The 20,300-nt window shown below is 40.5% G+C and overlaps 1 protein-coding gene across 1 annotated transcript in view; it reads left to right on the top strand.

Annotated features, from left to right (window-relative positions):
• Positions 1-17,939, top strand: part of LOC114570542 (laminin subunit gamma-3-like) — a 57,338-nt gene extending 39,399 nt beyond the window's left edge. The window contains exons 7-22 of the mRNA XM_028600868.1: positions 1,175-1,363; positions 1,677-1,922; positions 3,212-3,365; positions 3,470-3,612; positions 3,768-3,946; positions 6,862-7,042; positions 8,155-8,399; positions 9,543-9,619; positions 9,943-10,077; positions 11,761-11,965; positions 12,459-12,605; positions 13,271-13,373; positions 14,317-14,519; positions 15,082-15,222; positions 15,348-15,447; positions 15,996-17,939. Coding sequence (XP_028456669.1) covers positions 1,175-1,363; positions 1,677-1,922; positions 3,212-3,365; positions 3,470-3,612; positions 3,768-3,946; positions 6,862-7,042; positions 8,155-8,399; positions 9,543-9,619; positions 9,943-10,077; positions 11,761-11,965; positions 12,459-12,605; positions 13,271-13,373; positions 14,317-14,519; positions 15,082-15,222; positions 15,348-15,447; positions 15,996-16,258 — 2,711 coding nt within the window. The 3' untranslated portion in view covers positions 16,259-17,939. The remainder of the gene's footprint in view (positions 1-1,174; positions 1,364-1,676; positions 1,923-3,211; positions 3,366-3,469; positions 3,613-3,767; positions 3,947-6,861; positions 7,043-8,154; positions 8,400-9,542; positions 9,620-9,942; positions 10,078-11,760; positions 11,966-12,458; positions 12,606-13,270; positions 13,374-14,316; positions 14,520-15,081; positions 15,223-15,347; positions 15,448-15,995) is intronic.
• Positions 17,940-20,300: the final 2,361 nt, after the last annotated feature.

Below are 20,300 nucleotides of genomic sequence, written 5' to 3'. Positions count from 1 at the left end.
TGCCAGCGGATTATTTGCTATGCGTCGAGATGTTATTGGTGTTCTCTAGGAGATCAGCGCAATAATTGTTGTCAACCCATGCTGAATTCATTTGAGAAACTTTGAAATTTAAAAAATGATTCAAATTATTGTAAGCTCTCTGATATACGGACGCCCAGTGAATTCTAAAAGCCTAACACCATGCAGTGCAGCAGGAATGCTAAGTATCTTCTTGCAGCAAAAAAAAATGGTTACATTTTAAACTGCAAAGATGTGGATTAAAATGTAATGAATGTCTGCGCATTGTGATCTTATGATAAATTAAACTCTGTAAGCATCTTAGCAGATGCTTTTTTCTTTGTGGTTTTACACTTATTATTTATCCTCTGTAAGCTTTAGTCAGTCAGTTATTAAATTAGAATGCCACATTGTATTATGTCAAATTTTCACTGTTTCATTTCCAGAAGTAGCTGTTGCACAAATTCAGGGTTTTGAGGGTATATGTGGGTCCTATCATTTTAGTCTGTGACGTTAGAACTGCAGGAGACTGGATTGTTTTAATCTGAATCCTTCCTTACAGTGATACAGTCCGCTGGGACATGTATGTCAGTTTATTCACTACTTTGGATATTTTCTCTGGTTATTATATTATATCATTCAGCTCTTTGACTGAATATCTGCTCGATAAACTGAAGAGAAGTAACCAAAGATTTGGTGCATATACTGTACGTGTATATCAACACGTGTTGCACTTGAACAAAACCTTGAAAGTGATTTCAAGCTGCGAGATGTTTTTGTATGGCTTTCGAAAGAACAGTTTGTTTTTAAGGACGTCATACAATTGGTAATCTCTCCCACTTGGTTTGACTTTACTTCTTGAAGGTCTTTCGGAGGGAATTTGTCTCTTATATTTCCCAAAGCAATTATAGTCAGGGTGAATTTAGTTGTCTTCCGCTCTCCATGGTGGGCTGTGGGGAATGTTTTTCTACCGGATTGGGCTGTGGAGTGGAGTGTTTGTATGGACTGGCTGCAGTTATGGTCAGACACACAGCGCACTCTGCTGACGATGAAGAAAACATCACCCTCTGTCTAGTTGTTGTCGAACCCAAAGTGTGCAAAAACAATGACGCGTATAAGCAGGTGTGCGTGTGTGTAGCAGGAGTGCGTACATGTCACACTCCTCTTTCTGTTTCAGGTGTGTGTGAGTGCTCTGACTTCACCACTGGGATGACCTGTGAGCACTGCCTGGATGGTTACTATGGCAACGCTTTGATTGGCACCCGTGGTGATTGTCAGCCTTGCCCTTGCCCGGACCGTACCAGCTGTGCAGAAATTGCGGAGACGGGACAGGTGGTCTGTACCAACTGCCCTACACGACAGACGGGTGAGATGAACCAACAATAATGTAAAATATTTGTTTCTGGCACCACGCAGTTAATAATGGGCTTTATGTCAAGAACAAAATGAGGACATTTCTGCCACGCAGCTTGATACTGAAAAGACTGTGGCTTTGAAGCAGCTCATCTGCAGGGACTGCCGTTCAACAATGCCACCTGTGATTCAAGTACATCCGATATGAGTTTTTAAATGTAATCATAACAGAGTGGAGAGGTGACGTGGGGATGACCTCCAACAGTGTTCTAGTTCAGTCATCTATCTTATTCCTCCCCACTACTTTCACCTTTGCCCCCGTGTAGGGATGCGCTGTCAGATGTGTGAAGATGGTTACTATGGTGACCCCCTGGGACAATCTGGGGCAGCTCGACCGTGTGTGAGATGCGACTGCAATGGCAACGTGGACTTCAACGCGTTGGGAATATGTGACCACATCACTGGGCGATGTTTGAAATGCCTGAGACACACAGAGGGCGAGCACTGCCAACGCTGCCAGCGAGGTTTCTACGGCGATGCCCTGAACCAGACAGCAGGCCAGAAGTGCAAGCGTAAGTAACTGAGAAGAGAGTGCAATGAAACATTTCTCAATTAATTCATTATTTGTTGAGAGCGATGGAGAAAGAGATATATTGTATTCCTGTAAGACTATGTCCCCATCCTCTCAACAAATGTGCTTACTTCACCTGCATGTTTGATATTCACTGTCAGAATGACGTATGTGCAGAGTTTGACACTAGAAGGCTGTTTACACATCCATCTGCTAAAGGGGAAGTTTATCTGCACTCACCTTAAGTCTGACTTTAAACGTGTTCATGAAGCATGACTATGTGACATTACAATTAGTTTGGAAGCCAATCACGGTCCAATGTGCAACTTACAAGTGTGATGTGGAAGCTTGAAGCCACCAGTGCACTTACCCAGACCCGGAGTATGGACAATGTTTGCATATTCACGATTTTACAATGAGGGAAAAGAAATATGTAATGTAAAATGTAATTTTAAGAATTTTCTACATTCTAACTGAACTATTATGGAGGGGAAGACAGTATTTGTTATTCTTTTTTTAATCTTGAAACATGTTTTGAGGGGATCTTTACAAATCCTTGAGTCCTCACTCAAGACACGCATGACATGCCATCAATATGCCTTTTAGGATTTGGACTGTTTGGTTCACCACAGAATTGGTAGAGTCAAGTAATAGTCAAATTCCATTAAAGACTACATGTCCTTCGTATTTTTGAAGGAATGCATAAAGTGATGCATTCAAATGGATTTAACTAATCAATTCAGAAGTTTGAATCCTTGAATCATGAAAGGCAAAATCTGAAAGGGGGGGTGGACAAATGGTGAATCAAAAAGATTCCTTTAACAAAGGGGTTGAAGAGTCTTTGGTTTGGGAGAATTTCAAAAAGGTCTAATTGAATGAAAGATTGAAAAAAAGAATAATAGCTGTCATGTGTTCATCTTCTGATTTCCTTATAATAATTCAGTTCTACCTGGACGTCCAGACTTGAATTTCAAAAAGGTCTAATTGAATGAAAGATTGAAAAAAAGAATAATAGCTGTCATGTGTTCATCTTCTGATTTCCTTATAATAATTCAGTTCTACCTGGACGTCCAGACTTGAATTTTTTTTTTACCAAACAATGTCAAAGAGAGATCCACGAGTCTCCCTGGTGCTGTCTGTCACTTTCTTCCATTTCTCCTTAAAGCACTCTGGAATCAAATTAATAAAAAGTCCACCATGCTGAGGTGATACATTGCCAAAATACCAGCAGTTAACAACGTAATATTATCCTTGTTTTAAAAATGAAACTGTTTTATTTGTTTCCTCTAGCGTGCAGCTGCAATCCTGGCGGAACCTCTGGCCATGTAAATGAATGCCACCCTCAGACAGGAAATTGTCAGTGCCTCGCTCAAGTGACCGGACGGGATTGCAGTTATTGTGAAGTAGGCTTCTTCAACCTCCAACCAGGTGCAGGATGTGAGAGGTATAGAGATCACCTGTGAAATTCTAAGTGGATTTTTGGAATACACATATTAACAGAGCTTACAAACGGAATCTATTAATAAGACATTTTCCTGCCTTCCTTAGGTGCAAGTGTAACCCGATTGGCTCATCGTCCATCGCGTGTCATCCAATCACTGGGCAGTGTCTGTGTCGTGCAGGAGTGGAGGGGAGACTGTGTGATTCTTGCCGCGTGGGCTTCTTTGGATTCTCGTCACGAGGTTGCAGAGGTACAGGACTTTACTTCAGGCAGCACAACTGCACTGTGTGCCATCCACTAATACATGTGCTTACACAGATCACACATGAAAGCATTTCTAACTCCACAAATGTTCACCTCTGCTCCCCTGTCTTCTTGTGCTCCCATCCTGCTGTCCTCTCCCAGCCTGTAACTGTGACCCAATGGGCTCCATTTCCATGCAATGTCACAGTAACGGTACCTGCCACTGTCGCCAGGGCTTCGTGGGTTATAAGTGTGACAAATGTGAGTTGAACTATTTCCACAACAGAGCCACACATCAGTGCGAGGAATGCCCAGTCTGCTATGGTCTTGTCAAGAAACAGGTGAGTTTATGGTTGTTTGTGATTCTTTCTGCGTGTTTGTGTGAAAACCACCATTTGGAGGAATTTTCATATTCTACCCATAGTGGCTTTAAACCTGCAATTACTGTTTTTTAGACATGGGTCAACAGAAACAAGCTGTGAAAACATTTAAATATTAATATACCATTTAAGTTGATACACCAAACTTGTTACAAAACTATTGCCTATTTATACATCCAGCAGATGTGGACAGCAGCAAGTTACTAACTAACTAATTACTCAACAACAAAAATAATTAGTTACATTATTAGTTACATTACTTGTTACATTACTCTGTACTCAGCTCAGCTTCTTCAAAGGTGCTTTTAAGAACTTTAAAGCCTCCACAAATCATATCTTGTTTTTAACGTGTACAATTTTAAAAAGGAGACATTGTGTTTTAACAAGTCCACAGTTTGGAGGTTCTTCGGTGACTAGTCTCGCTTTGCCAGACCCTCCTCCGCAGCGGTGCGGAGGAGGGTTTGGCTAGTCCACACAGCATTCCGGGATGGGAGAAAAATGTGCTCTGGTTTATTGTCATTTCTTTAAAACAATCACAATTGTTTGGGCGGCGCTAAGCACCGGGAAAAGCCGTGGTGCCGCTGCAAAATAGCCTCGGGAAGGAACTTGTTTTGGTGGAACGTGTACGTTTAAAGGTTGTTTTAGTCGTGCAACAGAAAACTCAGATTGGACATATAGTCTAGCTAGCTGTCTGGATTTACCCTGCAGAGATGTGAGGAACAGTTGACCATAGTCCTCATAAATCCACCGGAGTTTAAAATTCCAACACAAACGAAACGGAAGGTAACGGACATCCGGCTGAAAAGATTGAAATCCGGCGGAAATTCCGTCGGCAAAGGAACAATCCCATAAGTGAAACGTCGTGGACATAGACTATTCGGTGACTGACCACAGCAGCATTTCAAAAGTCTTTAGCATACACGACAGCCACCTTATCACCTAATCATATTCTAAGCTTATGGTATGTTTTAGTATTGCAACAAACAAATTGATTATTCAGTTTTTTCTAAGTTTGATAAACATACAACCTATAAAATGCCATGAACTGAAAAATCCCCATCACAAGTCTCCAGAGCTGAAGGTTCAAAATGATATTTAATTTACAATGATATGAAACTGGGGTAGAAGCAGCAAATCCTCCTATCAAAGAAGGCGGAACAAGTGATTGTTTGGTGTGTTTTGATACATGGCTTTAAAGTTCAATCCATTGGCTAAATTGTCAATACATTTTCTGTTGATCAACTAAACGATTCATTCGTTTTAGCACTAATGTAAGTATGCCTTGAATGCAAAGGCACAAGTAGCCACAACTATCAGATGGATGCAATGTACATGTACAGTAAAGTAAATGTAAGAGGTGTAATGGGGGCGGGAAGCGTGCAGCATTTTACAAAATACTACATTCAACTTAAGTGTCAGAACCTCTACTACTCGAGTAAATGTACTTATGCCCCTGCTTGAATCCTTATTTGGATCATATTTCTCCATTATTCCTTTTCACATTTATTAATGTGTGTTTGCCGCACATATTATATAAACATTTAGCATGCTGTCTTGGCTCTCGCTATTATATTATGAGGTGCAATTTGTTCTTTAAATAGCACAGTCCCCCCCCAGCACATCCTGCCTCTAGATCCTCATGACAGCCATATGGCCCCTTTGTATTTGTAGATTGCAAGTAAACAGTGGATGTGCAGTGAAACAGAAGGAGACATTTGCCCTAATGATCTCCTGTGCAGCTTCTCGCTGTCCCTATAGATTTGTTGCAACCCACGTCTGTATGCTGAGGTACTGCGTACCTGGATTCACTTCCTGAAGCCAATCCAATACCACTGACGTGTTCTGTCTTTTCTCTTTACATATTCTTGTTCGAGCTAAAGTGGCTGTGTGTCCGGCTTGTACCTGTGTGAATGCATGCTGGGATCTCTAACACTGTGGATCTCCACAGTGTTAGCAACTCAGTGAACATCTCAAGCCTTGTCTGCTCTGAACACTTGCAATTACTCCTCAGTCTCCCCCAGCTCTCCCTTTTCCGCCTCTCCCATCCTTTATCTTGCTGCTCACATTTTCTTCTGGCTTTACACACAGAAATGAGAAGACTAACAAGCGCAAAGACAGGGACGGTTGGAAAAGACAGAGCGGGGTGATCTGTGATCAAGAAAGATATGACAAAGACAGTAGTTGACAGCAAAAAAGAATGGAATTAAATAATGAAAAAGATACACGGTTATTGTTCAACGGCAGATGAGCACAGTATTAGAAGGCATATGTTGTACCTGGTGTTAAAATGGCTGATCTTAAACACGTTGGTTGCTAACTAAAACAATTAGCATACAGAAAACAGAAAATATCCACTCTGCATTCCTAACCACATTGCATGTGGCTCCTGGTGTGAAAAAGAGGTATGACCACAGCGAGATCTACAGGCTCTTTTTATAGGTCTGGACCATTTCGCTTCCGAGTTCAACAAATTGGTGCCAATCACAGCACCTTTATTCAATTTTCAGACCTGGACTTCCATTCTCTAAGAAGTCTAATCCAGTTATCTCCTAAAATGCTTTTCTTTGGCCACATGCTATAGTAGTGTAAGTGGATGCGGATATGAAAACCATGTTCTATCCTTATCCTGTTGTTTATATTCATTTATTCATTGCTTTCGTTGAAATACTACATTTAGATGTCATGGTGTACCAAGAATCAAAGTCCTATCTCAATCGCTGTGTCTGAATAAATAAATAAATACAGATCTGGTTGGATATATATTTTGTTGTGGTAGTTGTCCCAGCCCTGTGTTTTATTTTTTTTTATTTTTTTTGTTCTTGCAAAATCTGTATTCTCATTGACACCGTGAGTGATAAATCTCTGTGCTAATACAGGCAGAAAAGCTGAGGACTGGCCTGCAGGATCTGGAGAAGCTGCTGGCTCCCTTTGATTGCCGTGGTAGATTTGGGGAGCAGCGCCACCTGCTGAAGTATCACATGGCCAGGCTTTATGAGCATGAGCACCAGAGGGAGGATACCCTACCGAATGCTCTGGAGGATTTTCTGGCCTTCCAAGGTAACTGCAGCCAGAAGCCAAGATCATTCCACTTGGCCTGTCACTCCTTTTAATGTTTCCTATGTGGTCACGCAAGAGACACTTGGCAGCCTTTGCTTTGCAAATTGGGAAGCTTGCTTGTGTGCCATTGTAACTATTGTGTCACATTTTGGCTGTGAGATGATAACATGCCATATCAGTACATACAAGACCAGCAAGCACGGCTGAGAAATTTGACATGAAACCGCCCACAGCGTTGTGCAAACGGTCTGTTGCTCTGTGTGTGTCTCCTCAGTGTGACACTGTTACCGATACAACAAAGCGATTAAATCAGAAAGCAGGAAACAATACAAACCTCTCCCAATTACTTTAACACAATGCTGATGTATCCTCATTATCTTTGGAAGGGAAAGGGCTTACAGGCTCAGCTGCACAGGCCAAATGGAGACAAATCATAACAATATAGAACAAGATGCCGTGTGACCAACTTAATCCCTATTTATATGACAGGCGGTGCATCTCTAATCCCTTATTTATTATGATTATAGTTGCAATCATGATAACAGTTCAGTGGTCTAACAACCCCCCTCCCAACACCCACATACTTACACACACATACACATATAGTTACTAGCTAGGCTCTTTATGACACTGGGTGGCCCAATAATGATTTAATGAGTATGTGGGAGCGACAGGCTCACTGTGCGGGCACACAGAGGCCAAACAGACACACACTGGGGCTCAAACACACACTTGTTATCTCTCATTTTATATGACACAAAGTCAAAGAGGCAAGCAAAGTATGTCACAAAATGAAGTAACAAAACATCCAGATAGATTGTACTCAGCTCCAGACAGACTAGGAAGCCAGTTAGACTACAAACACCACTGAGTACAAAGTAAGAGTGACAAAAGTGTTAACATCTGGACAGAATTCCCTTTGGTTTGGGATTTTCTGACTACAAGTACAGTAAACAGGAAGGACGAGAGTCTGATGTCACACAGTAACTGAGAGAGATGTGTTAAAATATGCAGTTCTACCAACAAAGAGTTGGAAGAATAATATTCTTGACGAAATAATCTGTGGAGGGCTTAATGTGGTTTTATTTGCTTTGTGCTCTTTGTTCTTTCAGAGGCACGGGAGGCCTTCATAAAACAATTTTCTTCGCTGGAAGCTTCCACAGGCACACTCTTAGCCCAGCTGCATGGCATTACATCTACTTTGAACTGCAGCATCAGCATGACGGGGGAAGAGGGGAAGGATAGGAGGAAGGATGAAGGGAGCAGGGGTGTGTGTCAAACCTTCACAGAGACTATGTTCATGGTCAGAGCGTCTCAGAAACAGTTAAAGCAGGCAACACTGGACCTGGACAACATGGTAGGTGTTTTATTGGTCCACATAGTAAGTATATATTCCAGGTATTTCACTGTATAAAATGCTCCGGGTAGCTATAATGTAAATGTTCACCCAGTTCACAGGCATGCTGATATTGCATGTAACACGATTGATTTTTTTTGTCCTTATTATGGGCTGCTGCTGTTTACTCTTGGTGGAGCTCCTCTGTATAGATCCACAAAGATCCCCCAAAGCAAAACAATATTCTCACCCACCACTCACACCTCCACCACCCTCCTCCCTCTGCCTGGCAAATTCCTGCCTTCAAAGGAAAATCCAAAGAACGTTTGATGGATGCTAAAATTAACAACTTTTCACCGTCTAACCACAGTGCTTTGCAGGAATGTATTTTGGACACTGCTGCCATGTTATTTAGGTTCTGGGAGATGAGAGAGGGCTTGTTTTGCCAATATATAACTCTCTATTTCTTATTGTGTGTCTGTGTGTACCTCCGTAGCCCTTATCACTTGGGTAAGCCTGAAGCGGCAGCAATTTAATTCCATATTAATAAGCAGAGCAGCCACCCAAAATGAAGAGAAAATGCAAGAGTGTCAATTGTGGATTCAGTTTTTTTCATTTTTATTTGCATCTTCTCAAATTAAATGTCACTCGGGGAAGTATTCTGCATTCGACTGTATAGACATTACATTTATCAGGACAAAACTTCAGGGGCTTTATATTGAGGGAGGTTTCCCCATATGCCCCCGCTGTGAACCTTTTTGAATACTTATATTTAAGTGTAGAGTTTTATTAGATATGTTTCATTATTTGCTGAATTCTAGCAATCCCCAGACCACCATTGTGAGGTTTACCCATGACTGCAGTCCAGAAAAGCAATCAAAATCTAGCAAAAACTCATCTCATTAACCTCTGCTCTTATATGTTAAAATATGTATTTGAAGATCTGTGCCCAGATTCTAATAATAGCTTTCACACGGATCCAAAATTCTCTGAGCAAATATCTCTGGGTCTAAAGAAGATCCACTCAGCTCTAGTGTAATTATCAGATAGAGACGATCACAGGATTCAATTTAACATGTCAAAACAGCCAGAAGTCTCTTCAAGGCTGGACCCTATACTTTTTTCATCTCTCAGATCTGCTTTCCCTCTCGAACTCTTTCATAGATCATTCCTTTTGAGGTGGTGTCAGGACCCAACAAATGGAACATGATGGTCAATGACTCACAGGCCTTAATGAAAAGGTATGTCAGGTCAATTGACCACTTATTAGAAAAGGCCACTGTAGTAATCTGTGGAACTTCATCTCTCCTCGCTTCCTTCTTTTAGCATTCCTGACACTGTGGTTAGGCCATTGTGAATCGATGCCCTTGGCTGCTCTGAGTATGCGGCATTATTATGTGGTAGTTACAGAAATCTGGACTGCGAGCCAGTGAGGGGGAAGTGCTGAAATCCATTTCATCTCTCCTCAGGCAGTTGTAATGGTCTGTTATTGTATGTTACTCACTAAATTCCCTTTTCTCCTCCTCACACTTTGTCTTCCTTTTTTTTTTTTCATCCCTTGTAGTCACAGAGAAATGGCAGACCACATTGAGGCCATAGCCAGCAGGGCGGTAAGCGCCTCGGATCAGACCTTGGGTTTCCTGATGGATCTACTGCAGGACAACTCCACAGAGGAGTACATCATGAACCTAACGGAGCAGTGAGCACAACAACGAATCCAAACACGCCCACCCAGACAAGCACAAGCAGAGAGAATGTCTCCCATTCACATACATCATCCTGTATTGCATAATCCCAACAAGCTGCATGACTCCCTGGATTATTGCGCTTTTGCACTATATTTCTAACAAAGTGCACCTATCCCAGTATTACAGCTCAAGGTCCTCTTCTTCCCAGCGGCCTTTCAAAGCACATTGGAGTTTAAGAGTAAGACATTTAGCAACAGGGGGACAGCTTCTCTCCACTGTAAGCATATTGCTTTCTTGGATTTGCCACATGCTGGCTGCATCTCCCAGCGTGTGATTGTTCTGAGGATTATCCTGAATGCTAGACAGAATGATGCAATAAGCCCTCGGGTGGCCATGATGAGAGTAAGCGGCGAGGAACTCAAAATTGATTACCCCCCTCCCCCACCCCCACCCCAAAAAGTAGTCAGCAGGGTTCAGGAGATTTCTGTTAATCTTTGAGGCGTGTGTGTGTGTGTGTGTGTGTGTGTGTGTGTGTGTGTGTGTGTGTGTGTGTGTGTGTGTGTGTGTGTGTGTGTGTGTGTGTGTGTGTGTGTGTGTGTGTGTGTGTGTGTGTGTGTGTGTGTGTGTGTGTGTGTGTGTGTGTGTGTTTACTGAATTGAGCACTTAATGCACAGATTGGCAGGAAACAATTGCTTTTACTTAAGCAGTTCAGATGCATTTTATAGGCAGGACAGCTATCAATCTATGAGATAAATGACAAACGTATTCAACCAGACACTAACACTAGGCCTGTATCACAAGGCTTCAGATAACGACACTATCTTTAACAGTAGTTACAATTTTACAATCAACCTCAGCCTTTTTTATTAGCAGCAGAAGTAGACATTAGCCAAAGTAACTTAGCATTTTTATTCAAGTACTGTTCTTAAAGGTGACATATTATGCTTTTCCGTTTTTCTGTCATATCTACAATTTTATAATACAAATTATTTGTATAATACAAATACAAATCCCTGTGAGCTAAAATTTCCAACTTAATACTTCTTTTACTTGTAATGGAGTATTTTAATATAGTTGTATTGATACTTTTACTTTGACCGACTTTTGCCATATGGGTTGTTTTGAAAGAACTTTCAATTAACCTCAGCATCCCTACCAAACATGTTAATTCATTGCAAAAATTAACCTTTTTTTTAACTACTGCCATGCTTCTTGCTAAACAGGAGATTTGAAAAAAAGCTGAAGTGACACATTGAATGTTTTTGTGTCTGCTTTGTTGAGGCAAAACAGATTGGATATCATTACAGCTGTGTAGGTGATAAAAACAGCACTTTAACATCTACTGCACTGAGCCTAACACCTTTCATGAATTCATCATGCTTTCTTTGCACAATGTCGCCTTATCTTTTGAATCCTCTTTACTCAGTTATAACAAGCTGCATTTTCTTGTTCCCGGATTTATATTGATTTGTATATGGCACAACATGATGCTTTTTAAATTTCTTGAAACAAATCATGTGAAAAAAATATGTGAGGCTCTAATAAATCTGCAGCGGAGTATGTCTTTTCATAATCTGAACAATAATAAATCAAATGAACAGAAGACATCCTGGTATTTAATAGTGGCTATTGCAGTATATTATAGTTTACTACATTTTTTTCTCTGCTGTCTTTCTCTACTTCTTTTATCTCAGAATAACACAAATGCAGCAGCAGAAGGAGAACCTGACAGCACAGGTGAATGAAACTGTAGCCAAACAGCTGGCCCTGAAGGGGGAAGCTGCTGGTTTAAAGCTTGTCCTGGGTAATATCACATCATCCTTACATCAGCTGGCTCTGACAGATGCCAGCCCATCACCAGAGCCTGACCAAACACATCCAACCAACCATACAACAAAGGTCAGTTTGGACAGCACCTGCAGGGTACAAATGGAATTTGAAGCTTTATTATGTTACATTATAGACCCATGAGTGAATCATTTAGTCTAATTGGAGCCGGTTTGATAGCTGCACATATTGTATAAGAAACCATTCTGGGACATTTAACGAGGCTCATATAAAGATACAAGTATTTCTCATATTTTGATGAGTAGGCAGTTAACTCATTAAATAATTTTTCTTTCTTCTTGATTTAACATTTGGCAAGCAGAGGAGGACAGGAGAGAGGTTTCTGGCAAGATTTGCTGCTCATGGGGGTACATGTTGTTCCAGAGGAGGGTTATTAACCACTGCAGCATCTTTGAGCGTAAAAAGACACAGAAATGGGCTAATGTGCCCCGTGTAAATGGCTGATTAAAGGCAGAATGTTTTTTTAGCAAAAGTGATTGCGGAAGCAAAATGGGATTGTTTTAAATGAAAGCATTAAAGTTGTGTATTTCTGCTTCCTGTTCAGTGGGGCGAGGACCTGCTAAAACAGACAGAAGAGCTGGACCGGCAAATTCAGACCAAAGACAATCTCATCAGTAAAATCAGAGAGGAAATGGAGCCTCTAAAACTGACTGCCAATAAGAAACTGGAGATGATGGATGACATCAGTGAGGTGACTACATTTTACTGTCTAGATACTTTGATTGTTTAAAGCTTAATGTAAAGTTTTTTTTTTTTTAGCTATGCTAGCAGCTCTATAGATGGCTCAGTCAGTCTAATGGTCCACCACTTTGGTCCATACTGAAATATCTCAATAACTGTCAGATGGATGTTACATGACATTTTGTATAGACGTTCTATGTCCCCAGACGATGAATTCCGACCTTTCCTCTAGCACCACCATGCAGTAACTGTGGTGAGACTTTGAACTTTTCATGTAGCTTCGTCATCAGGCTAGAATTTAAATGCTTGCAATACTTTGCATTATAACCAAATACCTGCGAAACTGATGACATTCTCATCAGCCTCAGCAGTACTTTGTGTTTATTGCTAATTAGCAAATGTTAGCATGCAAACTACTGTAAGATAGTGAACATGGTAAACATTAAACCTGCTGAACATTAGAATTGCGAGCAATAACATTGTGAGCATGTTAGCACTCTGATATAAGCATTTAGTTCAGAGCACCGCTGTATGGCATCCCAGAGCTGCTAGAATGGCTGTAGACTACTTTAATGCTGTCCTACCACCAGTTTGCCTTGATATCAGTTGTTGCAAGCTTTGAATACACTTGGCTCCAGCGAGGTCATGTTTCCTCTTACGTGTCTCTTTTTCAAGCTGCATGCTCACGCTCAGGGGGCAAAGGTCATGGCTCTGTCGTCCGTGGTGACAGGGAAAGAGGTGGAATCTGAGGCCATCGCCCTGCACAGGGAACTAGAATGTGAGTCTCTTTCTCTCTTTCTTTCTATCTATCTAACTTCTCTTTTTCACTCCCCTCACTCTCTGTCTCACTGTCTTGCATTGTTGTTTTTGTTGAACGTCCAAATTGAAATGTCAAGTGCAGAGACTGAAAACAAACATAAGAGCTACAGATTGAAGTATTACTATAATAAACATCACCATTGTAACGTTTTGACTTAATTGCAAATGTATTGAATGCGGCAGCGGCTTATGTGGAAAATGGAATCAAGTGGAATGTTTTGAGAATTTCGTTCTGCGGCGTCAACTTCAGGAATGAAATGTTGGCTGTTTGTGGTACGTGAAGAGAATCTTAAGTGATTTTGTCTTCTCGGACTTTCATTGAAAGTAGCACAGAATAAATAGAGGATGAATAATTATAGGATGATAAAAAATTCAGCCAGTAGACAATGATCTATTTAAGTAAAAGTTTTTATAATTCAATACAACCTTGAATCCAACTTAAAGGCCTTGAAAACCTATTTTCTTACGATGAATGATGGATGCATTAAATTCAACTGTATTGTCATTGCACAGAGTATAGTTCAATTTAGCATCTAACCAGAAGTGCAAAAGTAGTCAAGTGCAGATTAATGTCCAGAGTATATACAGAATAAAATATAGAATAGAAAGTGGGAAAACAAACAGGGTATGAACATGAGAATTTTTGGGTTTTCTAATGTTCTCTGAGCTCTTCTAACTGGCTTGAAGTGGGCGGGGCTCTGTTTTAAATATGTGATGTCATATAAATCAATGCACCAATCAGGAATTAGCAACATTTCACCCTTTGAATGTCTTTTTTTCTAACTTTAAATGTGCTTATTTATTCATGACTATTTAATTTGATAGCAAAATACCTGGCATTTAAAACCAACTTCTCAGGACCTTTAATCCTGCTACCTGCCTTCTTCCCAACCTCCATTCAGACATGGTGAGGGAGTGGCCCCGTCAGCAGGCCCGGACCAAGGCTGCAATGAAGAAGGAAAGACCCTTGGAGGAAAAGGTTCTCGCTGATGTCAGGAAAAAGGTCTCACAGATTGAGAAGATGCTAAAACCAGCTCTGGAAAACTCCAGCCTCTCCAGCAACACCACGAAGGAGGCAGAACAAACAGCACATGCTGTGGCAAAGGTATGTGCCACAGTATGTTAGCATTTAGCTCAAAGCACCACTATGCCTAAAAACAGCCTCACGGAGCCGCTGGCATGGCTGTAGTCTGTAAATCATCAAAATATCTTTGGTAGTAGTCTTAGGACTGCACAATTATTCGCAATTTTATCGAAATCGCAATATGGACTACTGCAATATCCAAATCGCGGGGGGGGAGGGGGATAACGTGTCAAACACTTCTGAATTAAGTATTGTGGTGCTCCAGCCTACAAATTGTATCCTACAGACTAAAGAAAAAAATCTTTGTTTTGTACAGATCCTTGGGAAAAAAAATCACATTATAATCATTTAAAAAATATATATATTTTAATATTTTTAATACAATACATACTGATACAAAATAAAATTCCCTCTAATATCGTGGATCATATCGCAATCGTAATATAGTAAAAAAATACTAAAACTAGTCAAAATAATCGCAATTAGATATTTTTCTCAACTCGTGCAGCCTAAGTAGCTAAGTAGTCTAGTTATCTTTTGTCTTTTCTCAGCTCCATTTTTTTTCTCCTTTTTTTCTTTGCAGGAATCCAAAGCCATTCTGACCCAAGCCAAGCATACCAGGACTGCATCTGCTCACCTTAGCTCCCATATAGACTCTGCTTTACAACAGCTGGCTGAGCAGGAGATGCAAACTGACACAGCCAGCTCCCAGATCACTTCCGAGGTACCTAACACAGACATATACACCTTTTGAACAGCACAATCTATGCATATTGATCCGTGCTTCCTGTTTGCAGCTTGAAATAAACTACTACTACTACTTTCTAAAGTATGTCTTCTCATTTCCAGCCTGCGGTGTCCCTGACCAGTGTTAAGGAAGACATGGAAGCAGCCAATCTTCAGTTAAAGGCCTATTCTGTTACACTAACTGAGCTAATCAGCAAGATTGGTAAGTCACTCTCTTATAGATAATGTACGGTGTGGCTCCTTTTTAGTCTTCCATATCTATAAAACTCATAAATCCTCATTATACCTTAAATGTCAGACTAAAGAGCTCTGTGCTTTTTACTGCCTCATTTAACATGGACATATTTCCCAGATTTGTATCCCCATGGTAAAGTAAGAATAATTGCTGTTCATGGGGCCTAGCAGCATTTTCTTTGTGGGTAAATTTCAGTGTGTTAAAATAATTCAGCTGTGCATTTCTGACCTAGGATTATCTGACCTATTCATTCAAACCAATTTCCTGTATAATGTATTGTACAATTTGTAGAATGAACTAGAAAGGCAGGGATCTTGCAGTTTTTGGTGAATATGTTCACATGCTTGAGAGAATAATGACCAAATCACTGTAGTTAGGTCTTCATGGCTGATCCACCACTTGAATCACTGATGTCAGACTGCCATATACAAACCACGATCTACAAAACGTCTGACGCCTCTGTCTGTGGTTTTTCCCTTTCTCCCTCTGTCCTCCCTCTTGCCTGTCCGGACCAGATGAGAACATGCCGCTGGAGCGCTTTGACCGGATCTTAGACGAGACAGCGCGCCGCCTTAGCATGCTCCGCGGGAGCGTTGAGAGCCCAACGCTGGGCACGAAGATCCAGAAGCTGCATTCGGCCGCTAAGGAACAGCACAGCCGGATGTCCCTCATTGAACAGGACTTACAGGAGATCATAGAGGAGAGAGACAGTCTCAGGGACATTGCTTTAAACCTGCCTCAGTCCTGCCCCCAGGCCACAGGAGCAGGTAAGGTCTAGATACTCTTCATGACAGGGATTTGATAAAACAGCTGAACATCAGGAATGTCTGGGAGGATTTTGTTAATTAAAGGGGCTGTGGTCATTTTTTTTTCCTGCTCAGTTATATCCTTACATATTCTTGCCTACTCCCACCTTTTGCCCCAAGGTACACTTTATTTTACCATCTCGATACACTGTCTCACACACATTCCAACCAAAAGCCACATAGCTCTCCACTGTCTCCCATGATTTATACCTAACCTTCCTTTTAGTTTTTTTTTTTTTTTTTCATTTTTTTTCTCCCACTCTCTTTTTTTTACCAACAAGATCAGAACGTAATACCTTCACATAGAAACCATTTCACAACAAAGTATACACAACAAAGTATACTTGAAAGGGCCATTTTCATACAGGGAACAGTGCGATGCGCAATGGAGCTGCTCACAGCTGATAAAAAGCTTACAATTGTAGGTGATGGTTCAAGGAATTCTCACAAAACAAAACAAAAATGTAAGTATCCTTCGAAGACAATTTTGCTGCCTGTGAATTTTTCAAAACTGAATTTGGCAGTACAACAATTACATTTGTCTCTTGTGTGCTAAAATAGTGCACTGTCACCCACTGAAAGATTTCGGAATAGTAAAGGAAGGAATAGTTTGACATTTGGGAAAACACACGTATTTGCTTTTTTTCCACAAGAATCAAATCAATCAACTTTTATCGGTCACATGAAAATCGTACAAAGTACAATTCCAGTGAAATGTAATCCCATCAGCTCCTTCAACTTGTGCATGATTCATCATGAAGCAGAAAGTGAGAGGGGGGTGTCCTCGTTTAGGATCCTAGTGGCCTGAGTCTCTCGGTGCTGGCCTGGTGTGTCCCGTACGTTCTTCCTGACCTCAACAGGGAGAAAAGGCTGTTTCCTGGGTGGGGGGGAAGATCAATACTGTCATGTCTGTACGCTAAACATGTTTATTGTTTCATTTGTTAAAAAACACAAGTTGGGTTACTGATTCGCTGGCCTCTCACCGTAACAACAGCACTTTTGGTTAGTGTTATTTCTCGGTAAAGAGGAAGAATTCTACTATAATACTAGACAATTTAATTTTCTAACTCTGTTATTATACAGTTTACACAGGCCTGAAATACACACATGCAAACAGTAGCTAGGCGTTAATGGAGAGATGTCAGAGCCAGGGTGCTGCCCATGGACAGACGGCCTGAGCAGTTGGCGGTTTGGTGCCTTGCTCAGTGGCACCTCAGCAGTGCACATGGGGTGAACTGGGACCTCTCCAGCAACCAGTACACACTCCAGCAACCAGTACACACTCCAGACGTGGTCCATACAGGGACTTGAATGAGCGACCCTTTTTCAGTATTTCAAGTATTACCTTTAAACAAACAAGATGTAACATGTTAATTAGTGCGCTTTGCCTGTTTCCAGTCTTTATGCTACGCTAAGCTAATCTCCAGCTGAATAGCTTCATGGTTAACAACAGATATGACAGTCTTATTGATCTTCTCATAACTCTTGACAAGAAAGCGAAATAAATGCATTTTCCAAAATCTCAAATTATTCCTGTGTAGTTCAAAAATTGCGAAAGTCATTATTGTCTTTTTTATGAGCTGATGTGCCCGATATTGGTTCACACACTGATTGTAGAGGTTAACTCGAATAAACTATTTTATAACATTTGTAGTCAGCGTTTGTGATTTTATTTTTCTTTGACACATCTAATGCTAATGCGTTACATGTTGTACTGTACTAGGTGAAAGAAACCGAGCAATGTCTCGGTTTAACTCTCTACCAAGAAAATCACAGGGGAGAACATTCATGGAAATCCATCATGTGGATAAATGCAGCTCTACATTTTATTTTATTAAAAGTAATAATTTTCAGTCAGTTTGGCAGCTAAGTAGAAATGAGTGTCATTATGAAAATGAAATCCAAATTAATGACTGTTGAGAGTTAATATGGAGATAGAGAATGGCACAAAGTCCTTAAAGTCATTACTTTATCACAGTATTCATGCTTTATACTGTAGGGAATACTGCAACATTCTTTCTGATGGGGTCTACGCCAGAAAAGCCCAGACAATGTGAGTGTATCAGTTCATATATTAGCTGATATTGTCTAGATATGTTGTTAATGTCATGTCCACAGGCACTGGTCCAACAGAAGTTCATATACAGTAGAAGTCAGGGACACCTTGATACAATGTTTTCTGCACGTAGTAACATGCACCAACAGTTTTATGTTGGCCAACGATGGCATTCACTCAGGATGGGTGTCATTTCACACTTCTTTCCTTCACTCTACGTTCTTTTATATAACTGAGTGGATGCACCACCTGCATGAATGCCATTGATCTTTGGTTTTAATTTTTTGAGTTAGTCAGTACAGTCCGCAACAATATCATTAAGTGGTAGTGTCCCTAGATATAGTAAATGTATAGGAAAAGTAATAAAAATATTTACAGCCTTTTAGTATCAGCATTACAGATGTATTGATGTGGTTTGGGGGAAATGTTTCAGCAAATTTCTTTCAGCTTGAATTAGTAGTTAGACAATAAACTATTGTACTGGAAAATAAAGAGGGGTTTGTCTCCCAAGCAAAATGTATTCATACTAGAGTTTAGATTCTCGGCCCGAGCCCGACCTAACCCAAAGCCTAATTGGGTAGGGAGAAAGCTATGCCATAATCAGAAATATTATAAATATATATAGCCTATATAAAAGTAACAAATGTGTACAAAAGTTATGCTGCAGTTACAAAATGCAACACGTGTCATGCACGGAGTCTCCCCTCTACTCGCACGCATCATACCGGGCCTGCTGTGCTGAATAAACAAACAGCACAGTTTACATGCTTCGTCCTTGTTGCATTATTCTAAACAGATTTCTGCAGTTCAAACAACTCAGAATTGTAGTTGAGAATGTCAGTTATAACGGCCCACGTGTTAAAAAAGTGTCGGTTTAAATCGGGCTCGGACTCATAATTACAGTTAATGTGTCGGGCCGGGCCGGGCCCGGACACAACGTGCTCGGGCTCGGGCTGGGTCGGGCTTGATTTTTTTGGGCCGATCTAAGCTCTAATTCACACCACACATTACATATATGTTACTTGGTGTTCTCAATAAAGGAGTTAAAAAGTCAAATCAACAGAAGAACTCTAATGAAAATGTGTCGCAGAGAATCACAGATTTGAGAGTTTGCTGCTTTGAACTCAAAGTTCAAGACAAGAAATGAAAGCATCAAAGGAACTTCAGTATGATGTCACCTTTTTCAACAGTTAGAGAAAAGCTTCTCCCACACTATATTGTGTGATTTTCTGCGTTGCTACCTGCTAATTTCAAACCTCATTTTGCTTTAATAAGCTCAGCTCCATCATTCTACTGGAATCACAAACAATTGTATTCTAGTGCCAGTGCCGAAAATGGGAAACTAATTACCATGACACTCTCACAGTAAGAATCTAGGCTTTTAAAGACATGAACAGTGTGTTTTGACACAAGTCAATGTTCCTAGAAAATTACCTATCTGGAAAAAAAAAATGTTAAAATGACACTAAAGACATGACAGTGCAGCCCAGCCCAGTTGTGTACCTTTACATAAACATGAGGGCTCCTTTTAATTTCTATTGAGGATATATTCTGTGCTGTCAATGTAATGCTTACACGTGGTTGACCTTGTTTAATAACAATGAGTAAGAATGAACATTGACAATATACTACATATACATGAATTAATATTTGTTGTATATTTAAGTCAATATGATATACAATTGTCGCACTTTACGGTTTGGTAAGCCCCTTAATAACATGCTCTCCCTTAAGCTTTCCATTACACAGCTCATATGCAGTTTACAATGATGACTGGGGCAGATTTAACAATCAAACGTTGTAGTAAATTCGGGAGCAATGGGTTATTGATTACAAAAAGAGGTAAACAAACGCAGGCATCGTGACAATTTTGTCAGTTGAATCAGGCAGATTTTATCTGCTTAAGCTAGCTAGCTAGCTAATAAAGATAATATTTTATGGAATATTTATCATTCTAA

This window comes from Perca flavescens, chromosome 16 (assembly GCF_004354835.1).
Source record: "Perca flavescens isolate YP-PL-M2 chromosome 16, PFLA_1.0, whole genome shotgun sequence".
NCBI lineage: Eukaryota > Metazoa > Chordata > Actinopteri > Perciformes > Percidae > Perca > Perca flavescens.
The sequence above is the reverse complement of the archived record's forward strand: the minus strand, read 5'-3'. Positions and strand labels throughout refer to the sequence as shown.